The sequence below is a fragment of the Nyctereutes procyonoides genome, unplaced genomic scaffold (genome assembly GCF_905146905.1).
Source record: "Nyctereutes procyonoides isolate TBG_1078 unplaced genomic scaffold, NYPRO_anot_genome, whole genome shotgun sequence".
NCBI lineage: Eukaryota > Metazoa > Chordata > Mammalia > Carnivora > Canidae > Nyctereutes > Nyctereutes procyonoides.
The window spans coordinates 53,610,578-53,626,559 of NW_026575125.1; the positions used below are offsets into that span (position 1 = coordinate 53,610,578).

Consider the following 15,982-nt stretch of genomic DNA (forward strand, 5'->3'; position numbering starts at 1 on the left):
CTATTCAACATAGTATTGGAAGTCCTAGCCTCAGCAATCAGACAACAAAAAGACATTAAAGGCATTCAAATTGGCAAAGAAGAAGTCAAACTCTCCCTCTTCGCCGATGACATGATACTCTACATAGAAAACCCAAAAGCCTCCACCCCAAGATTGCTAGAACTCATACAGCAATTTGGTAGCGTGGCAGGATACAAAATCAATGCCCAGAAATCAATGGCATTCCTATACACTAACAATGAGACTGAAGAAAGAGAAATTAAGGAGTCAATCCCATTGACAATTGCACCCAAAAGCATAAGATACCTAGGAATAAACCTAACCAAAGAGGTAAAGGATCTATACCCTAAAAACTATAGAACACTTCTGAAAGAAATTGAGGAAGACACAAAGAGATGGAAAAATATTCCATGCTCATGGATTGGCAGAATTAATATTGTGAAAATGTCAATGCTACCCAGGGCAATTTACACGTTCAATGCAATCCCTATCAAAATACCATGGACTTTTTTCAGAGACTTAGAACAAATTATTTTAAGATTTGTGTGGAATCATAAAAGACCCCGAATAGCCAGGGGAATTTTAAAAAAGAAAACCATATCTGGGGGCATCACAATGCCAGATTTCAGGTTGTACTACAAAGCTGTGGTCCTCAAGACAGTGTGGTACTGGCACAAAAACGGACACATAGACCAATGGAACAGAATAGAGAATCCAGAAATGGACCCTGAACTTTATGGTCAACTAATATTCGACAAAGGAGGAAAGACGATCCACTGGAAGAAAGACAGTCTCTTCAATAAATGGTGCTGGGAAAATTGGTCATCCACATGCAGAAGAATGAAACTAGACCACTCTCTTGCACCATACACAAAGATAAACTCAAAATGGATGAAAGATTTAAATGTGAGACAAGACTCCATCAAAATCCTAGAGGAGAACACAGGCAACACCCTTTTTGAACTTGGCCACAGTAACTTCTTGCAAGATACATCCACGAAAACAAAAGAAACAAAAGCAAAAATGAACTATTGGGACTTCATCAAGATAAGAAGCTTTTGCACAGCAAAGGATACAGTCAACAAAACTCAAAGACAACCTACAGAATGGGAGAAGATATTTGCAAATAACATATCAGATAAAGGCCTAGTTTCCAAAATCTATAAAGAACTTATTAAACTTAACACCAAAGAAACAAACAATCCAATCATGAAATGGGCAAAAGACATGAAGAGAAATCTCACAGAGGAAGACATAGACATGGCCAACATGCACATGAGAAAATGCTCTGCATCACTTGCCATCAGGGAAATACAAATCAAAACCACAATGAGATACCACCTCACACCAGTGAGAATGGGGAAAATTAATAAGGCAGGAAACAACAAATGTTGGAGAGGATGTGGAGAAAAGGGAACCCTCTTACACTGTTGGTGGGAATGTGAACTGGTGCAGCCACTCTGGAAAACTGTGTGGAGGTTCCTCAAAGAATTAAAAATAGACCTGCCCTACGACCCAGCAATTGCACTGTTAGGGATTTACCCCGAAGATTCAGATGCAATGAAACGCCGGGGCACCTGCACCCCGATGTTTCTAGCAGCCATGTCCACAATAGCCAAACTGTGGAAGGAGCCTCGGTGCCCATCGAAAGATGAATGGATAAAGAAGATGTGGTTTATGTATACAATGGAATATTACTCAGCCATTAGAAACAACAAATACCCACCATTTGCTTCAACGTGGATGGAACTGGAGGGTATTATGCTGAGTGAAGTAAGTCAATCGGAGAAGGACAAACAGTGTATGTTCTCACTCATTTGGGGAATATGAATAATAGTGAAGGGGAATATAAGGGAAGGGAGAAGAAATGTGTGGGAGATATCAGAAAGGGACACAGAACATAAAGACTTCTAACTCTGGGAAATGAACTAGGGGTGGTGGAAGGGGAGGAGGGCGGGGGGTGGGGGTGAATGGGTGACGGGCACGGAGGGGGACACTTGACGGGATGAGCACTGGGTGTTATTCTCTATGTTGGTAAATTGAACACCAATAAAAATTAATTTATAATAAAAAAAAAGAATTTTTGCATCCATGTTCATCAGCGATATTGGTCTATAATTCTCCGTTTTGGAGGGGTCTTTGTCTGGTTTTGGAATTAAGGTGATGCTGGCCTCATAGAACGAATTTGGAAGTACTCCATCTCTTTCTATCTTTCCAAACAGCTTTTGTAGAGTAGGTATGGTTTCTTCTTTAAATGTTTGATAGAATTCCCCTGGGAAGCCATCTGGCCCTGGACTTTTGTGTCTTGGGAGGTTTTGAATGACTGCTTCAATTTCCTCCTTGGTTATTTGCCTGTTCAACTTTTCTTTTTCTTCCAATTCCAGTTTTGGTAGTTTGTGGTTTTCCAGAAATGCGTACATTTCTTCTAGATTGCCTAATTTATTGGCATATAGCTGTTCATAATATGTTTTTAAAATCATTTGTATTTCCTTGGTGTTGGTAGTGGTCTCTCCTTTCTAATTCATGATTTTATTAATTTGAGTCTTCTCTCTCCTCTTTTTAATAAGGCTGGCTAATGGTTTATCTATCTTATTAATTCTTTCAAAGAACCAAATCCTGGTTTTGTTGATCTGTTTCACAGTTCTTCTGGTCTCTATTTCATTGAGTTCTGCTCAAATCTTTATTAACTTTCTTCTTCTGCTGTGTGTAGGATCTATTTGCTGTTTTTTTTTCTAGCTCCTTTAGGTGTAAGGTTAGCTTTTGTATTGGAGTTCTTTCCAGTTTTTGGATGGATTCTTGTATTGCGATGTATTTCCCCCTCAGGACTACTTTTGCTGTATCCCAAAGGTTTTGAACAGTTGTATCTTCATTCTCATTAGTTTCCATGAATCTTTTTAATTTTCCTTAATTTCCTGGTTGACCCTTTCATCTTTTAGCAGGATGGTCCTTAACCTCCATGTGTTTGAAGTCCTTCCAAACTTCTTGTTGTGATTTAGTTCTAATTTCAAGGCATTATGGTCTGAGAATATGCAGGGGATGATCCCAGTCTTTTGGTATCTGTTCAGCCCTGACTTGTGACCCAGTATGTGGTTTATTCTGGAGAAAGTTCCATGTGCACTTGAGAAGAATGTGTATTCACTTGCGTTTGGACGTAAAGTTCTGTAGATATCTGTGAAATCTATCAGGTCCAGTGTATCATTTAAATCTCTTGTTTCTTGGGATCTCTGGGTGGTGCAGCAGTTTGGTGCCTGCCTTTGGCCCGGAGCGCAATCCTGGAGACCCAGGATCAAATCCCACATTGGGCTCCTGGTGCATGGATCCTGCTTCTCCCTCTGCCTGTGTCTTTGCCTGGCTCTCTCTCTCTGTGAGTATCATAAATAAATTTTAAAAAATTAAAAAAAATAAAAATAAATCTCTTGTTTCTTTAGAGATGTTGTGTTTAGAAGGCCTATCGAGTGTAGAAAGCACTAGATTGAAGTCACCAAGTATAAGTGTATTATTATCTAAGTATGCCTTACCTTTGGTTATTAATTGATTGATATATTTGGCAGCTCCCATATTCGGGGCATATATATTGATGATTATTAGGTCCTCTTGTTGGATAGATCCTTTAAGTATGATATAGTGTCCCTCTTCATCTCTCACTACAGTCTTCGGGGTAAATTTTAGTTTATCTGACATAAGGATGGCTACCTCTGCTTTCTTTTGAGAACCATTTGAATGGTAAATGGTTCTCCAACCTTTTATTTTCAGGTGGAAGGTGTCCTTTTGTCTAAAATGAGTCTCTTGTAGACAGAAAATAGATGGGTCCTGCTTTTTTATCCAGTCTGAAACCCTGCGCCTTTTGATGGGGTCATTAAGCCCATTCACGTTCAGAGTTACTATTGACAGATATGAGTTTAGTGTCATCATGATATCTATTCAGTCCCTGTTTTCGTGGATTGTTCCATTGGACTTCTTCTTAAAGGGGAATTTTAAGAGCCCCCTTAAAATTTCTTGCAGAGCTTGTTTGGAGGTCACATATTCTTTCAGTTCCTGCCTGTCTTGGAAGCTCTTTATCTCTCTTTCCATTCTGAATGAGAGCCTTGCTGGGTAAAGTATTCTTGGTTGCATGTTTTTCTCATTTAGGACCCTGAATATATCCTGCCAGCCCTTTCTGGCCTGCCAGGTCTCTGTGGAGAAGTCTGCTGTTAATCTTATATATCTGCTCATATAAGTTGGCAATCTCTTGTTTCTTGCTGCTTTAAGGATCTTCTCTTTATCTTTGGAATTTGCAAGCTTCGCCATTAAATTTCGAGGTGTTGAACGGTTTTTATTGATTTTTGGGGGGGAATCTATTTCCTGGATCTGAATGCATGTTTCCCTTCTCAGAGTAGGAAAGTTTTCAGCTATGATTTGTTCAAATTCATATTCTGGACCTCTGTCCTGTTGGGCGCCCTCGGGAACCCCGATTAAACGTAGATTTTTCTTCCTCCTGCTGTCTCTTATTTCCCTTAATCTACCCTCATGATCTTCTAATTGTTTGTCTTTTTTTTCCTCAGTTTCCCTCTTTGCCATCTACTTGTCTTCTATGTTACTCCCTCGTTCTTCCACCTCGTTAACCCTCGTCATTAGGACCTCCAGTTTGGGTTCCATCTCATTTAATTGATTTTTAATTTTGGACTGATTAGATCTAAATTATACAGTCATGAAGTCTCTTGAGTCCTTAATGCTTTTTTTCTAGAGCCACCAGTAGCTTTATAATAGTGCTTCTGAATTGGCTTTCTGACATTGAGTTGTATTCCAAATTTTTAACTCTGTGGGATAGAGCACTGTTTCTGATTCTTTCTTTTGAGGTGAGGTTTTCCTTCTAGTCATTTTGGTCAATGCATAGTGGCGAAAAACAAGTTGTATTGGGAAAAGGAATAAAAGAGAGAAGAGAAAGTAGGAAAGATAAAAAAGAAAAAAAGAAAAAAGAAGAATAGGAAGACAAAAAAGAAAAAGAAGAAAAAAAAGGAAAAAAGGGCGGGGAGCAAACAGAAATCAAAAAACAAAAACAAAAAAAAAGGGGGGGAGTATCCTCTGATTCTGTATACTGTAAATCTCTCGACTTCCCCTGGAACTTTCCAGTGCTGCTTGGTCAATAATTTGTTTTTCCCCTGTCTGTCTAGCTGGTCTTCTGGGGGAGGCGCCTGCTGTGCTGATTTTCAGGTGTTAGCACTTGGGGGAGCTCCTCAGCCCTTTGCCTGGTGCAGGGCTCAGTGAAAGATGTTTAAGCTGTTTATCCTGTGAGGCCACAGTGAGGCTCAGTGGGGGTAGTTTATCCTGTGAGGCCCCAGAGGAACAACAACAGTAGCAGAGGTCAGCTCTCCAGCCCTAGATTCAGCTCCTGCAGTAACTATGGAGCTCTCAGTCTGCAGGGGCCTAGATGCTCCGGGGGTGGGGCCACTGATCTGCTCAGCTTGAGGCAGGAGTGTCGTTGCTGTCCTGTGCCCTCCTGGCTTCTGCCTGTCCCAGGGGAGCGCCGGATCTTGGGCTGTGTCCCCGGTGTCCTGTGCTTCCAGGCCTGTGCTGCTGGAATTGCGCTCCTGGCAGCACAGCCCCCTCTCGCGGAGCCTCCACCAAGCCACCTCCGAGCTGCTCCCGGGGCCGCGCAGCCCCCTTCGCGGGAAGACTCTGCCCGAGCCCCTCAGAGCTGCTCCCGGTTCTAGCCGTGTGCAGGCTGCAGCCCTTTAGGGAGCTGGGCCGCAGGGTGTGGCACACTCTCCTTGGGGCGCAGGTGCTCTGTTAGTGTCCCTGGGAGCCTGAGGGCATCCCCGCCCCTCCTGGGATCCTGCTCTAACTCTCTGCGAGCGCCTTTCTGTCCAGGAAGATTGGTGAAGCTCCTGCTTCTCCGGGACGGGGCTCTCCTGTCCTGGGGGCACTCTCCCTGGCCTTAGCCCGGCTCCTCGTGGGGCCCCTCCCGCTTGGATGCCTTTTGTTTCTTCCCCCCCCCCCCCCCCCGTCTTCCTACCTTGATAGCGTGAACTTTTCTCACTGTAGCATTCTAGCTGTTCTCTCTTTAAGTCTCAGGCTGAATTCTTAGATTTTCAGGATGATTTGAAGGTTATCTAGGTAATTTGGTGGGGACAGGTGACTTGGGGACCCTACTCTTCCGCCATCTTGCCCCGCCCCTCTAGTGTTCAGAATTTCTTTAGTTTCCTCTTTGTCCTGGAAACTTTTTATCTCTCTTTCTATTCTGAATGACAGCCTTTCTGGATAAAGTATTCTTGGTTACATATTTTTTTCCATTTAGTCCCTTGAATTTATCATGCTGGCTCTTTCTGGCCTGCCACATCTCTGTGGACAGGTCTGCTGCCACCGTTGTGTTTCTGCCCTTGTAGATTAAAGACCTCTTGTTCCAAGCTGCTTTCAGGATTTGATCTTTATCTTTGAAATTTCCAAGCTTCATTATCATATGTCAAGGTGTTAGCCTATTTTTACTAATATTGGGTAGATTCTCTTTGCCTTTGGGACTTGAATGCTTGTTTCCTTGCCCAGATTAGGTAAATTCCCAGCTATAATTTGTTTAAATAAGCCTTCTGTCCCTCTCTCTGTCTCTTCATCTTCTATTATCCCTATTTCACTTTATGGAATCACTGAGTTCTCTAAGTCTCCCTTCATGATCCAGTACTTGTCTTTCTCTCTTCTTTCCAGGTTCATTATTTTCCATCATTCTATCTTCTATAATACTGACTCTCCTGCCTGGTTTATCCTTGCTGTTAGAGCCTCCATTTGTGACTTCATTTCAGTAATAGCATTTTTAATTTCAGCTTGACTAGGTTTTAATTCTTTTATTTCTTCCGTTAGGGATTCTTTAGTGTCTTCTATGTTTTTTTTCAAGCTCGGCTATTATATTTATAATCATTGTTTTATTTTTTAAGATTTTATTTATTTATTCATGAGCGACTGTACAGAGAGAGAGAGAGGGTAGAGAGAGGCAGAAACACAGGCAGATGGAGAAGCAGGCTCCATGCAAGGAGCCCAATGTGGGACTTGACCCCCCCCCCCCGGACTCCAGGATCAAGCCCTGAGCCAAAGGCAGACACTTAACCACTGAGTGAGCCACCCAGGCATCCCTATAATCACTGTTTTAAATTCTAGTTCAGGGATGCCTGGGTAGCTCAGCGGTTGAGCCTCTGCCTTCTGCTCAGGGCGTGATCCCAGAGTCCAGGATTGAGTCCCGCACTGGGCTCCTTGCAGGGAGCCTGCTTTTCCCTCTGCCTGTGTCTCTGCCCCTCTCTCTCTTTCTCTCATGAATAAATAAAATGTTTAAAAACATAAATAAATTCTAGTTCAGATATCTTGCTCATATCCATATGGATTAAGTTCCTGGCAGTGAGTACTGCCTTCTGTTCTTTCTTTTGGTATGAATTTCTTCATCTCATCATTTTGTCCAGAAAAGAATAGAAGAAAAGGGAGAAAAGACAGCAATAAGAACAATAGGAAAAAAAACAGAAAACAAAACAAAACAAAACAAAATTTTAAAAAATCAAACCAGAAACAAAACAGAAGAAAACAAAAAACTAGATCCTGGGTGTGTTTTGGTCTGCTTGTTAAGAGAAACTAGGTCCCAATGTAGGAAAGGAATAAAAACATATATACACAAAAATAAAATAAAATCAAAGAAAGGAAACAAAATTAATATATATAAAACATATATAATTTTAAAAGAATAAAAAATAAAAAGAATAAGAAAATAGCTGAAAATAACACTGAAAGACTAAACAGTTTTAAGTAACTCATGAATGCTATATTCTGTTTTCATCAAGAGCTGAAGTTTTGGATCCCTGGGTGGCGCAGCGGTTTGGCGCCTGCCTTTGGCCCAGGGCGCGATCCTGGAGACCCGGGATCGAATCCCACATCAGGCTCCCGGTGCATGGAGCCTGCTTCTCCCTCTGCCTGTGTCTCTGCCTCTCTCTCTCTGTGACTATCATAAATAATAAAATAAAAATTAAAAAAAAAAAAAAGAGCTGAAGTTTTGCAGTTGTCCATGATTCATAAGCTTGTTGCTAGCCAGTTGTTCCTGCTGGTCTTCTGTGGGAGGCACCTGTTGAGCTGATCCTCAGGTGCCTTTGCAGTTGTTTTGGAAACATTCCTTCATTCCCAGGAGGTTTTGCTCAGAGTCAGTAGTTCCAATTTCCACTATGTGGTACTGTTTTGCTCCCTGAATGCTTTCATCACAGATAGGAGGGATGAAAATGATGGTACCCCACTCTCTAACCCAGAAGCTGAAAATTCATGGACCCTGATATTCAGTAAGCCCTAACAGAGAAACAGTCTATCACCCCTGTCTCTCTGGCTTCTGTCTGAATTCTGTATTCACCCAGCCTGTGACTGAGTGTTTTTATCTGAAGCACATGACTCAGTTTCAAGACTCTGAATTTTATAGACTCCTGCAGTGTGGACTCATGCTGTTCCTCCTGGTGGAGAGAAGGGGATCTTTCCACATCTCTGCCTTTTGCTGGACCCCTGCCAGGAGAGTAGTGGATTTACTGTGCAACAGTTTGCAGTTTATGGCAACACAGCACAGAAAGCCAGCACATCGACATGTTTGTAGCTGGCTTCCCCACTCTTAAACCTGGGAACTTTGCTGTACTCAGACACCCCTGTTCTTATTATAATCCTGGCAATCCTGAGACAGTGCTTTCCCACCTGGGATTCCATCCTGCTTCCCCACCTAAGCAGCTTTAAGCCAGGGACATCCCCCACTGTATTAGAATTCTAAAAGTTCTGATTTTGTGTTCCACTGCTAATAATACTTTGAAGTAGCCTCCTTAAGCCAGCTTCCTTCCCTCCATCATATCCTCAGATATATTACCCTGGATTCAAATCTCTGCACCCCCTACCTTCCAAAAAGTGGTCACTTTTCTTTTGGAAGAATTGCAACATTTCTTATCTCAGATCTCTGATAGATTTCTCAGGTGTTCAGAATGATTTTATAACTATCTAGCTGAATTCCAGGGACTAGAGAATTTTAGGACTATTCCTCCACTATCTTAACTTTACCCACACCTCAACTTACATTTATTTTGATTAGATCCCTGGCAGCTATCTCTTCCAGTTATTATTATTATTTTTTTGGAATGAGTTCCTCCATCTTGGCATTTTGTTTAAACCTCTGTTTACTGTGTGTTAGGAAAAGCTGTTATGTTTCCTGCTCTTGAAAATAATGATTATATTAAGACGTGGTCATATACTGTTCAGAGCATGGTGCTTTAGGAAGGTTTTTTATTTTTAGATTCTGTGTGTGCTCCACTCTTCTGTTGGCTACTCTTTCTTTCTGATCAGTTTTCTTGAAGTTTCTTCTTGCTTGCAGTGTGGAGTGTTTGGACATGGTCCGGTGTGTGGCAACTTTTATCTAGTTATGTTTTGTTGTGCTTATTAGGAAAGGCTAGATCGTATTTCCCCTAGAACTGAACTCTAGGGGAGCACTAGAGTAGCACTCTATGATCAGTAGCACTTGCTGCTGGTCTTCTAGAGAAGGGAACTGCTGCGCTGGTTCTCGGCCTATATGTCCTTGTATAGATGCACCTGCAGGGTGCAGTAGGGCAGTGCTCAGTGTAAGCTGTTCCAACCTCCACTGGGATCACCATGTTGCTCACTGAAGTCTTTCTAATGGGCACGGAAAAAATGGTGTCTCCTCACTCTCTCATCCACAGAGAGGGGAGTTCACATCTGTTTCTGTTCAGGAAGCTCTCAGAGAAGAGTGAACAATCTTCCTTCTTGTGTCCCCTCTTGTGACTTCACTCCGTCTATGTCTGAGCCATCTGTTACCTGGCAGCACTGTATTCCTGTGTTTTATTTCAGGCATGTGGCTGGGTTTCAAAGCTCCAAGTTTTGGGGACCTGGCACAGTACAGACCTGCACTGATCCTCTGGGGGAAGGTGTCACCATGCTTTGGCTGGTGCTATTTTGTGCTAGAAATGCAGTCACATGACCATGTGGGGCTAGGAGTTTATGGTAAAGCATAACCTAAAGTTCGCTTCCAGGTTAGCAGCCTTCAGCAACTGCCTCTGCTACTATGCTAATTAATGGGGCTGCTCAATAGCACCCACCTTCTCTTTTGTCCCCTGAGAGTCAGTGTCACCTCTCCCAAATGCACTCCAGGAAGGGGAACTCTTTCTCCCCGTGCAACCCAGGGGATCATCAGACCACGTTGTCTGCTCCTGGGCCTTTGCCCTCCTTCCCCACAGGCACAACCTTGTGTTGTACACCGTATCTTCTTTAACCAGGTAGTGCTGCTATAAACATTGGAGTGCATGTACTTTTTCAAATCATTATTATTTTTTTGGCTTTTAGATAATTACCTCGTAGTTTAATTGCTGGGTCAAAGGAAATTCTCTCTTTAACTTTTTGAGAAATCCCCATACTGTTTTCCAGAGTGAGAAATCAGTCATAAATCTTATTAAGAATCTCTTATACATGATGACTTGCTTCTCCCTTGCTGCTTTCAATATTGTTTCATGGCTTTTGCTTTTAATTATGTGTCTTGGTATAATTTTTTCCCCTTATTTTCCTACTTGGAGTTCCTTGAACTTCTCATATTTCCAGAATAAAGCTTTCATCAAATTGGAGTTTTTTATGTTATTTAAAAATAATATTTTGTCTTTTTTGCATCCTCTATTTCTAAGACTTTTATTATGTGTAAATTGGTACACTTGATGGTGTCCCACAGGTCTGTGAGGTGCTGCTCATTTTTCCTCATTCTTTTTCTTTTATGCTTTAGTGGCTAATTTCAACTGTCATCTTTTCAAATTTACTGAGTCTTTCTTTTGCCACTTTAATCAGCTCTAGTAAATTTTTCTCCCTAGTGATTTTTTTCTTTTGGTGATTTTCCCTTTCAACTCCAGTATTTGTAGATGGTTTCCATTTTTATAATTTGTGTCTCTTTATCAACATTCTCTATTTGGTTTGAATCAGCTTCATTTCTTCAGTTCTTCAAACATGGTTTCCTTTAGGCTTTTGAACATACTTAAAATAATTTATTTAAAATATTTGTTTAGTGGGATGTCAGGGTGGCTCAGCAGTTGAGCATCTGCCTTTGGCTCAGGTCATGACTCTGGGATCCAGGATCGAGTCCCACATTGGGGTCCCCACAGGGAGCCTGCTTTTCCCTCTGCCTGTGTCTTGGACTCTCTTTCTGTATGTGTCTCATGAATAAATAAAATCTAATAAATAAATAAATGAAATCTTTGTTTAGTAAGTCTAATACCTGTGCTTCCTCAGAAACAGTTTCTATTTATTGATTTTCTTACCTGTTTATGAGATTTCTAGTTTTCTTGAATATCTCACATTTTTATTGAAAACTAGAGTTTTTTAAATAATATAATGTGACAATTCTGGAAGTCTGATTCTCACTCTTTCTCCAGGGCTTATTGTTGGCATTGCTTGTGTGCTAGTTTCTGTTTATTTGTTTAGTGACTTTTCTGAATTAATCCAGTATAGTTTTTTATATTCTTTGTCGTAGATGGCCACTGAAGTGTCTACTATATTAGCTTGGTGGTCAGCTAATGATTGAATAGAGATTTCCTTAAATACCTGAAACCAATAAATTTCCCAGTCTTTCCTCTGTTGCCTGTTGAAATATGTCTTTAGTACTTACACAGGCAGTTTATAACTGTGTCATAACTTTCACTCCCTACTTACACAGAGTCTCAAGGCTAGCCAGAGGTAAAAACCTATGACCTTCTCATGTTTTAACTGAACATGCACACAGCACTATGCTTGGCAGTGACCTTCTAGATTCTTAGGAATGTGTCAAAGATTTTCAAAGCTCCCATTGACATTTCATTCTTCAGTTTTTCTTTTTAAGTTTTTTGATCAGTCTCTTGTTTCCCTCAACTGTTAATCCATTGTCTCAGACAGCTGTGTGACACATATATCTCTCCCCAAGGGAGAGTCTTAGCACCGAGTAACCAGTAAAGACAAGTCTTTTGAGTCAGAAAATCACTGCACAGGTCAAATAATGAGAGTTGTTTGGGAATTAAACTGCTCTACTCATTCAAGGCTACTATTGGCCTGGGGAGGAGTAATGGGGTTAGGGAAAGTTAAAATGGCACAAAATTGCCATTATTAACATTAAGGTATTTTTCTTCTAAAAATGTTCCATGAATTGATGCAAACCCTTGGCTATTGTTTTAATTTGGGGGAAAAAGTTGATTTGAAAAATTTTGCCAGTTATTGTATTGCTTTTGTGAGGAAACAAATATCCAGATGTCATAACTCTACCATTTCCATTGACATTACCCACAGCCACCATCTTTGTAGTATTTTCTAAGTCTCTCTCAAGAAAATTAATAGCTAAATTTCAAAAGTTAGTAAAAACAAAATACGTCTTTCTAGTCCATATTGAAAGACCCTCTGGACTCTAGTTACACATTCCTTGGGAGTCTATGAACTCTGGTTTAAGAATCCTACTTTATAATGAAGTGAAGGATGCCTAACTTTTCGGCATCATGAGAAAAGTGTTGAGAGAGGTCCAGGTGTGGACTTGACTGGCCTTAACTTACTTCTTTTTAGTTGGCTTTCTTACTTGCTAACTTCTGCAGGGCATTCAACTGTTCACTCAAGGCTGCCACAGCCCTTGACTAACCTCGCTTTTCTTTGCAGACTCCTCAAAGCCACTCAAGACTAAGACTGAAGCACCAACAACCATGCAATCTCCTTTGGAAGGTGAGTTTTATTGTGGTTCTGTGGATGCAATAGAGTCCTGAAATGATGCCATGGAAGGCAAAGGAGGAGACTCTATGCCATTATATAGGTAGTAAGAGGTCACTGAGCTCCTCAGAGAAAATACGGCAATAACAGAATGGAAATAAAAGAAAGGTAGCAATGATTAAAAAGTTGTGAAAAATGAAATAATAAATATGTATACTCTTCTTTGTGAAAATTTCTGAACCAAAAGTAAGAAAGTTAGAATACTCATGTTGGAAAAGAGAAAATTCTGACTTCTATTTAGCTCTTAATCTGATTTGCTGTGGGACTTTGGATATGTTGCACTGCCTCTTCCATGGCCTCTTCCCACCACTAACAGTAAGAAACCAAGATACCTCATCTCATAGTACTAATGGTAAATAGATGTCCAGGATTTCTGGAAAGCTCAGCATAGATGCCCAATGAAAGTACTCAAACTTTGCAGTCACCTTATACCTTATAGTTCTTGGCTAGAACAGAGGACTCGGATTCTAATACTTTGTTTTCATAGAAACATCTACAGTGAAATTGATTTGGAAGTGGACCACTGAAGTGGATGTCTACCTTGGGGAGGCCAGTGCAGAGCCAGGTAAGGGAAAGCCAGGATTTCTATCCTTCCCTCTTGGCTCCGAACTTTGCAATTGAAACTTTGCACAATAAACACTATTCTGTGGCTTTTTGACAAAATTGTCAAAAGCCCTGGAGATGAGCACAGTGCATGGGATTGAGAGGGAGAGATACAAATTAATTAATGAGCAAAGCCAGAGTGGATTTAAGTGTTAGATGTGTTCTTAGCTGGTTCTCTATTGCCACAGTAATACACCTCACCTCCCAAACACTCTAAACAATAATAGGAATGGGACCATGACCTCAGCCAACTCTCCTAGGAAGATGGGCATTGGACCACATAAGGGTAATTTCAGGGCCTCATTATTATGTAAGGTCTTAACCAGGGTTCACCAAGCACCTTGCAGCTGATTTTTTATTTCTCCAAGGTTTCAAGGATTCCTAAGTCATGATCTCTAAGATCCAAACCTCAAAGAAAAGCTTTTTTTGTGTCTTATCTGGAACTTATAGTCAGCTTGTATGCACAATCTAGGGCAACACTGATTGTTAAAATAATGAAAAACTTTTATGGTAGTTGATAATTATATGCTTTCATTAATCACTGAGCAACCTACTATCACCTGATCTTCTCTGCCTTATTTCTTAGAACTCTCCAGACCACACGTGGTCCTGCAACAAAAGTGTTGATGCCTGGTATAGCAGGGGGTCTCTGAGACTCTATGTTTACAGTCAGTATCTGTTTTAATTTTTTGATGCTAAATAATGATGACTATCACTAATGGATTCATCCTCTGTGTATCAATAATGGTGGATTTCTTAATGTCCATGTACTTCTCCCCTTCTGATTGCACAGCTTTTTGTCTATCTTTAGGCATAGCCCAAATTTGTTTTGTGGGCTACCTTTATATTGCCATCTTCTATAATTCCATACCTCTTGCAGGGCAGCATCCAATGAGACAAGGGAGATTAGAAGATAATTTTTGGAGAGTTGGTTTGATAAAATGAGAAAATAACCTGGGGGAATGAAAATTCTCAGAATCTTGGCTGTGTGCCCTATATCCCCCATCAGTGATTTTTATTTGTTTGTTCATTTGTTTGTTCGTTTGTTTGTTTTTACTACTTGGATCCATGTACAAAGAATTTTTCCTTCAATCTTTATCAGTTTATAGCTTGGATTCTCTCATTCCATCCTAAAGCAGCAGAATACACATGATTTTCAAGTGCACATGGGGCACTTTCCAGAATAGATCACATACTAGGTCACAAATCAGAACTTAGCAAGTACAAAAAGAATGAAATCATACCAGGCATATTTTCTGACCACAACACTATGAAATTTGAAATCAACCACACACAAAAAAATGTGGAAAAAACACAAATAATTTGATATTAAGTAACATGATACTAAACAATGAATGGGTCAAAGAGGAAATCAAAGAAGAGATGTAGCTTGGGTTATCTCCAACCACAGTTCTGAGGACCACAAATACCAGATGTTTTAAATTTATTTTTTAAATTCAAGTATAAGTAACACACAGTGCTATATTAGTTTCAGGTGTACAATGTAATGATTCAACAATTCTATACATGCTCAGCACTCATCATAAGTGTACTCTTAATCCCCTTCACCTATTTCACCCATTCCCCCACCCACCTCCCCAATGATAGTCATCAGTTTTTCTCTATATTTAAGAGTTTTGTTGCTTATTTTCTTTGTACATTTGTTTTATTTCTTAAATTCTACATATGAGTAAAGTCATATGGTATTTGTTTTTCTTTGACTGACTTATTTCATTTAGCATGATACCTTCTAGATCCATCCATGATTTTGCAAACCACAAAGTATTATTCTTTTTATGATTAAGTAATATTCCAGATTTCTAAGACAAAATATTTTAGGGTCTGGTGAAAATAAAGCCAGTTGCAACAACAAATCCTAAGGACAGTGAAATTCCTTTCCCTATCTCTATCCCCTGGTCTCACCCCCTAAATTCAGAATACTGTAGCTACAAGTATATTAGACATTATATAATCTTTTCTCTTCATTTAAGATTTTATTTCTTTATTTGAGAAAGAGCATGAGTGAGGGCAGGGGAGAGGGAGAAGCAGACTCCCTGCTAAGAAGGGTGCCTGACGTGGGGTTTGATCCCAGGACCCTGGGATCATGACCTGAGCTCAAGGCAGATGCCAAACTGACTGAGCCTCCCAGGTTCCCTGTGACATTATGTAATCTTTTCATTGAACTTGTGGGAAAACTAAGGCCTACTCAATAATTTGAGTAAAGCTACTGTATTTATTTTTCTCTGATGGCTATAAAAATTAGTACATCAAACTTAGTGCCTTAAAATAACACAAATGTATTATCATATACTACTAGAGATCATCTGACACACTGGGCTAAGATCAAGGTATTACCAGGGCAGTGTTTTTTGCTGGAGACTTTGGGGGAAGAATCAGTTTCTTTGTTTTTTCTGGCTTCTAGAAGCTACTCATCTTTCTTGGTTCTTGGCCCCCTTCCATCATTTTCAAAACTAGCAATGTAACATCCTCAAATCTTTGTCTAACTTTGATCTCCTTTGTTTCCCTTTTCCACTTTTAAATGACCCTTGTGATTACATTGAGCCTGCTCAGGTAATCAAGATAATCTCCCCATCTCATGGTCAGCTAATTAGCAACCTTAAGAATATCTGCAACCTTAATT

At 40.3% G+C, this 15,982-nt stretch overlaps 1 protein-coding gene across 4 annotated transcripts in view; it reads left to right on the plus strand.

Annotated features, from left to right (window-relative positions):
• Positions 1-15,982, plus strand: part of VSIG4 (V-set and immunoglobulin domain containing 4) — a 78,698-nt gene that overhangs the window by 36,006 nt on the left and 26,710 nt on the right. For all 4 annotated transcript variants that reach the window (XM_055337408.1, XM_055337407.1, XM_055337406.1 and 1 more), the window contains exons 4-5: positions 12,631-12,693; positions 13,226-13,303. In XM_055337408.1, coding sequence (XP_055193383.1) covers positions 12,631-12,693; positions 13,226-13,303 — 141 coding nt within the window. The remainder of the gene's footprint in view (positions 1-12,630; positions 12,694-13,225; positions 13,304-15,982) is intronic.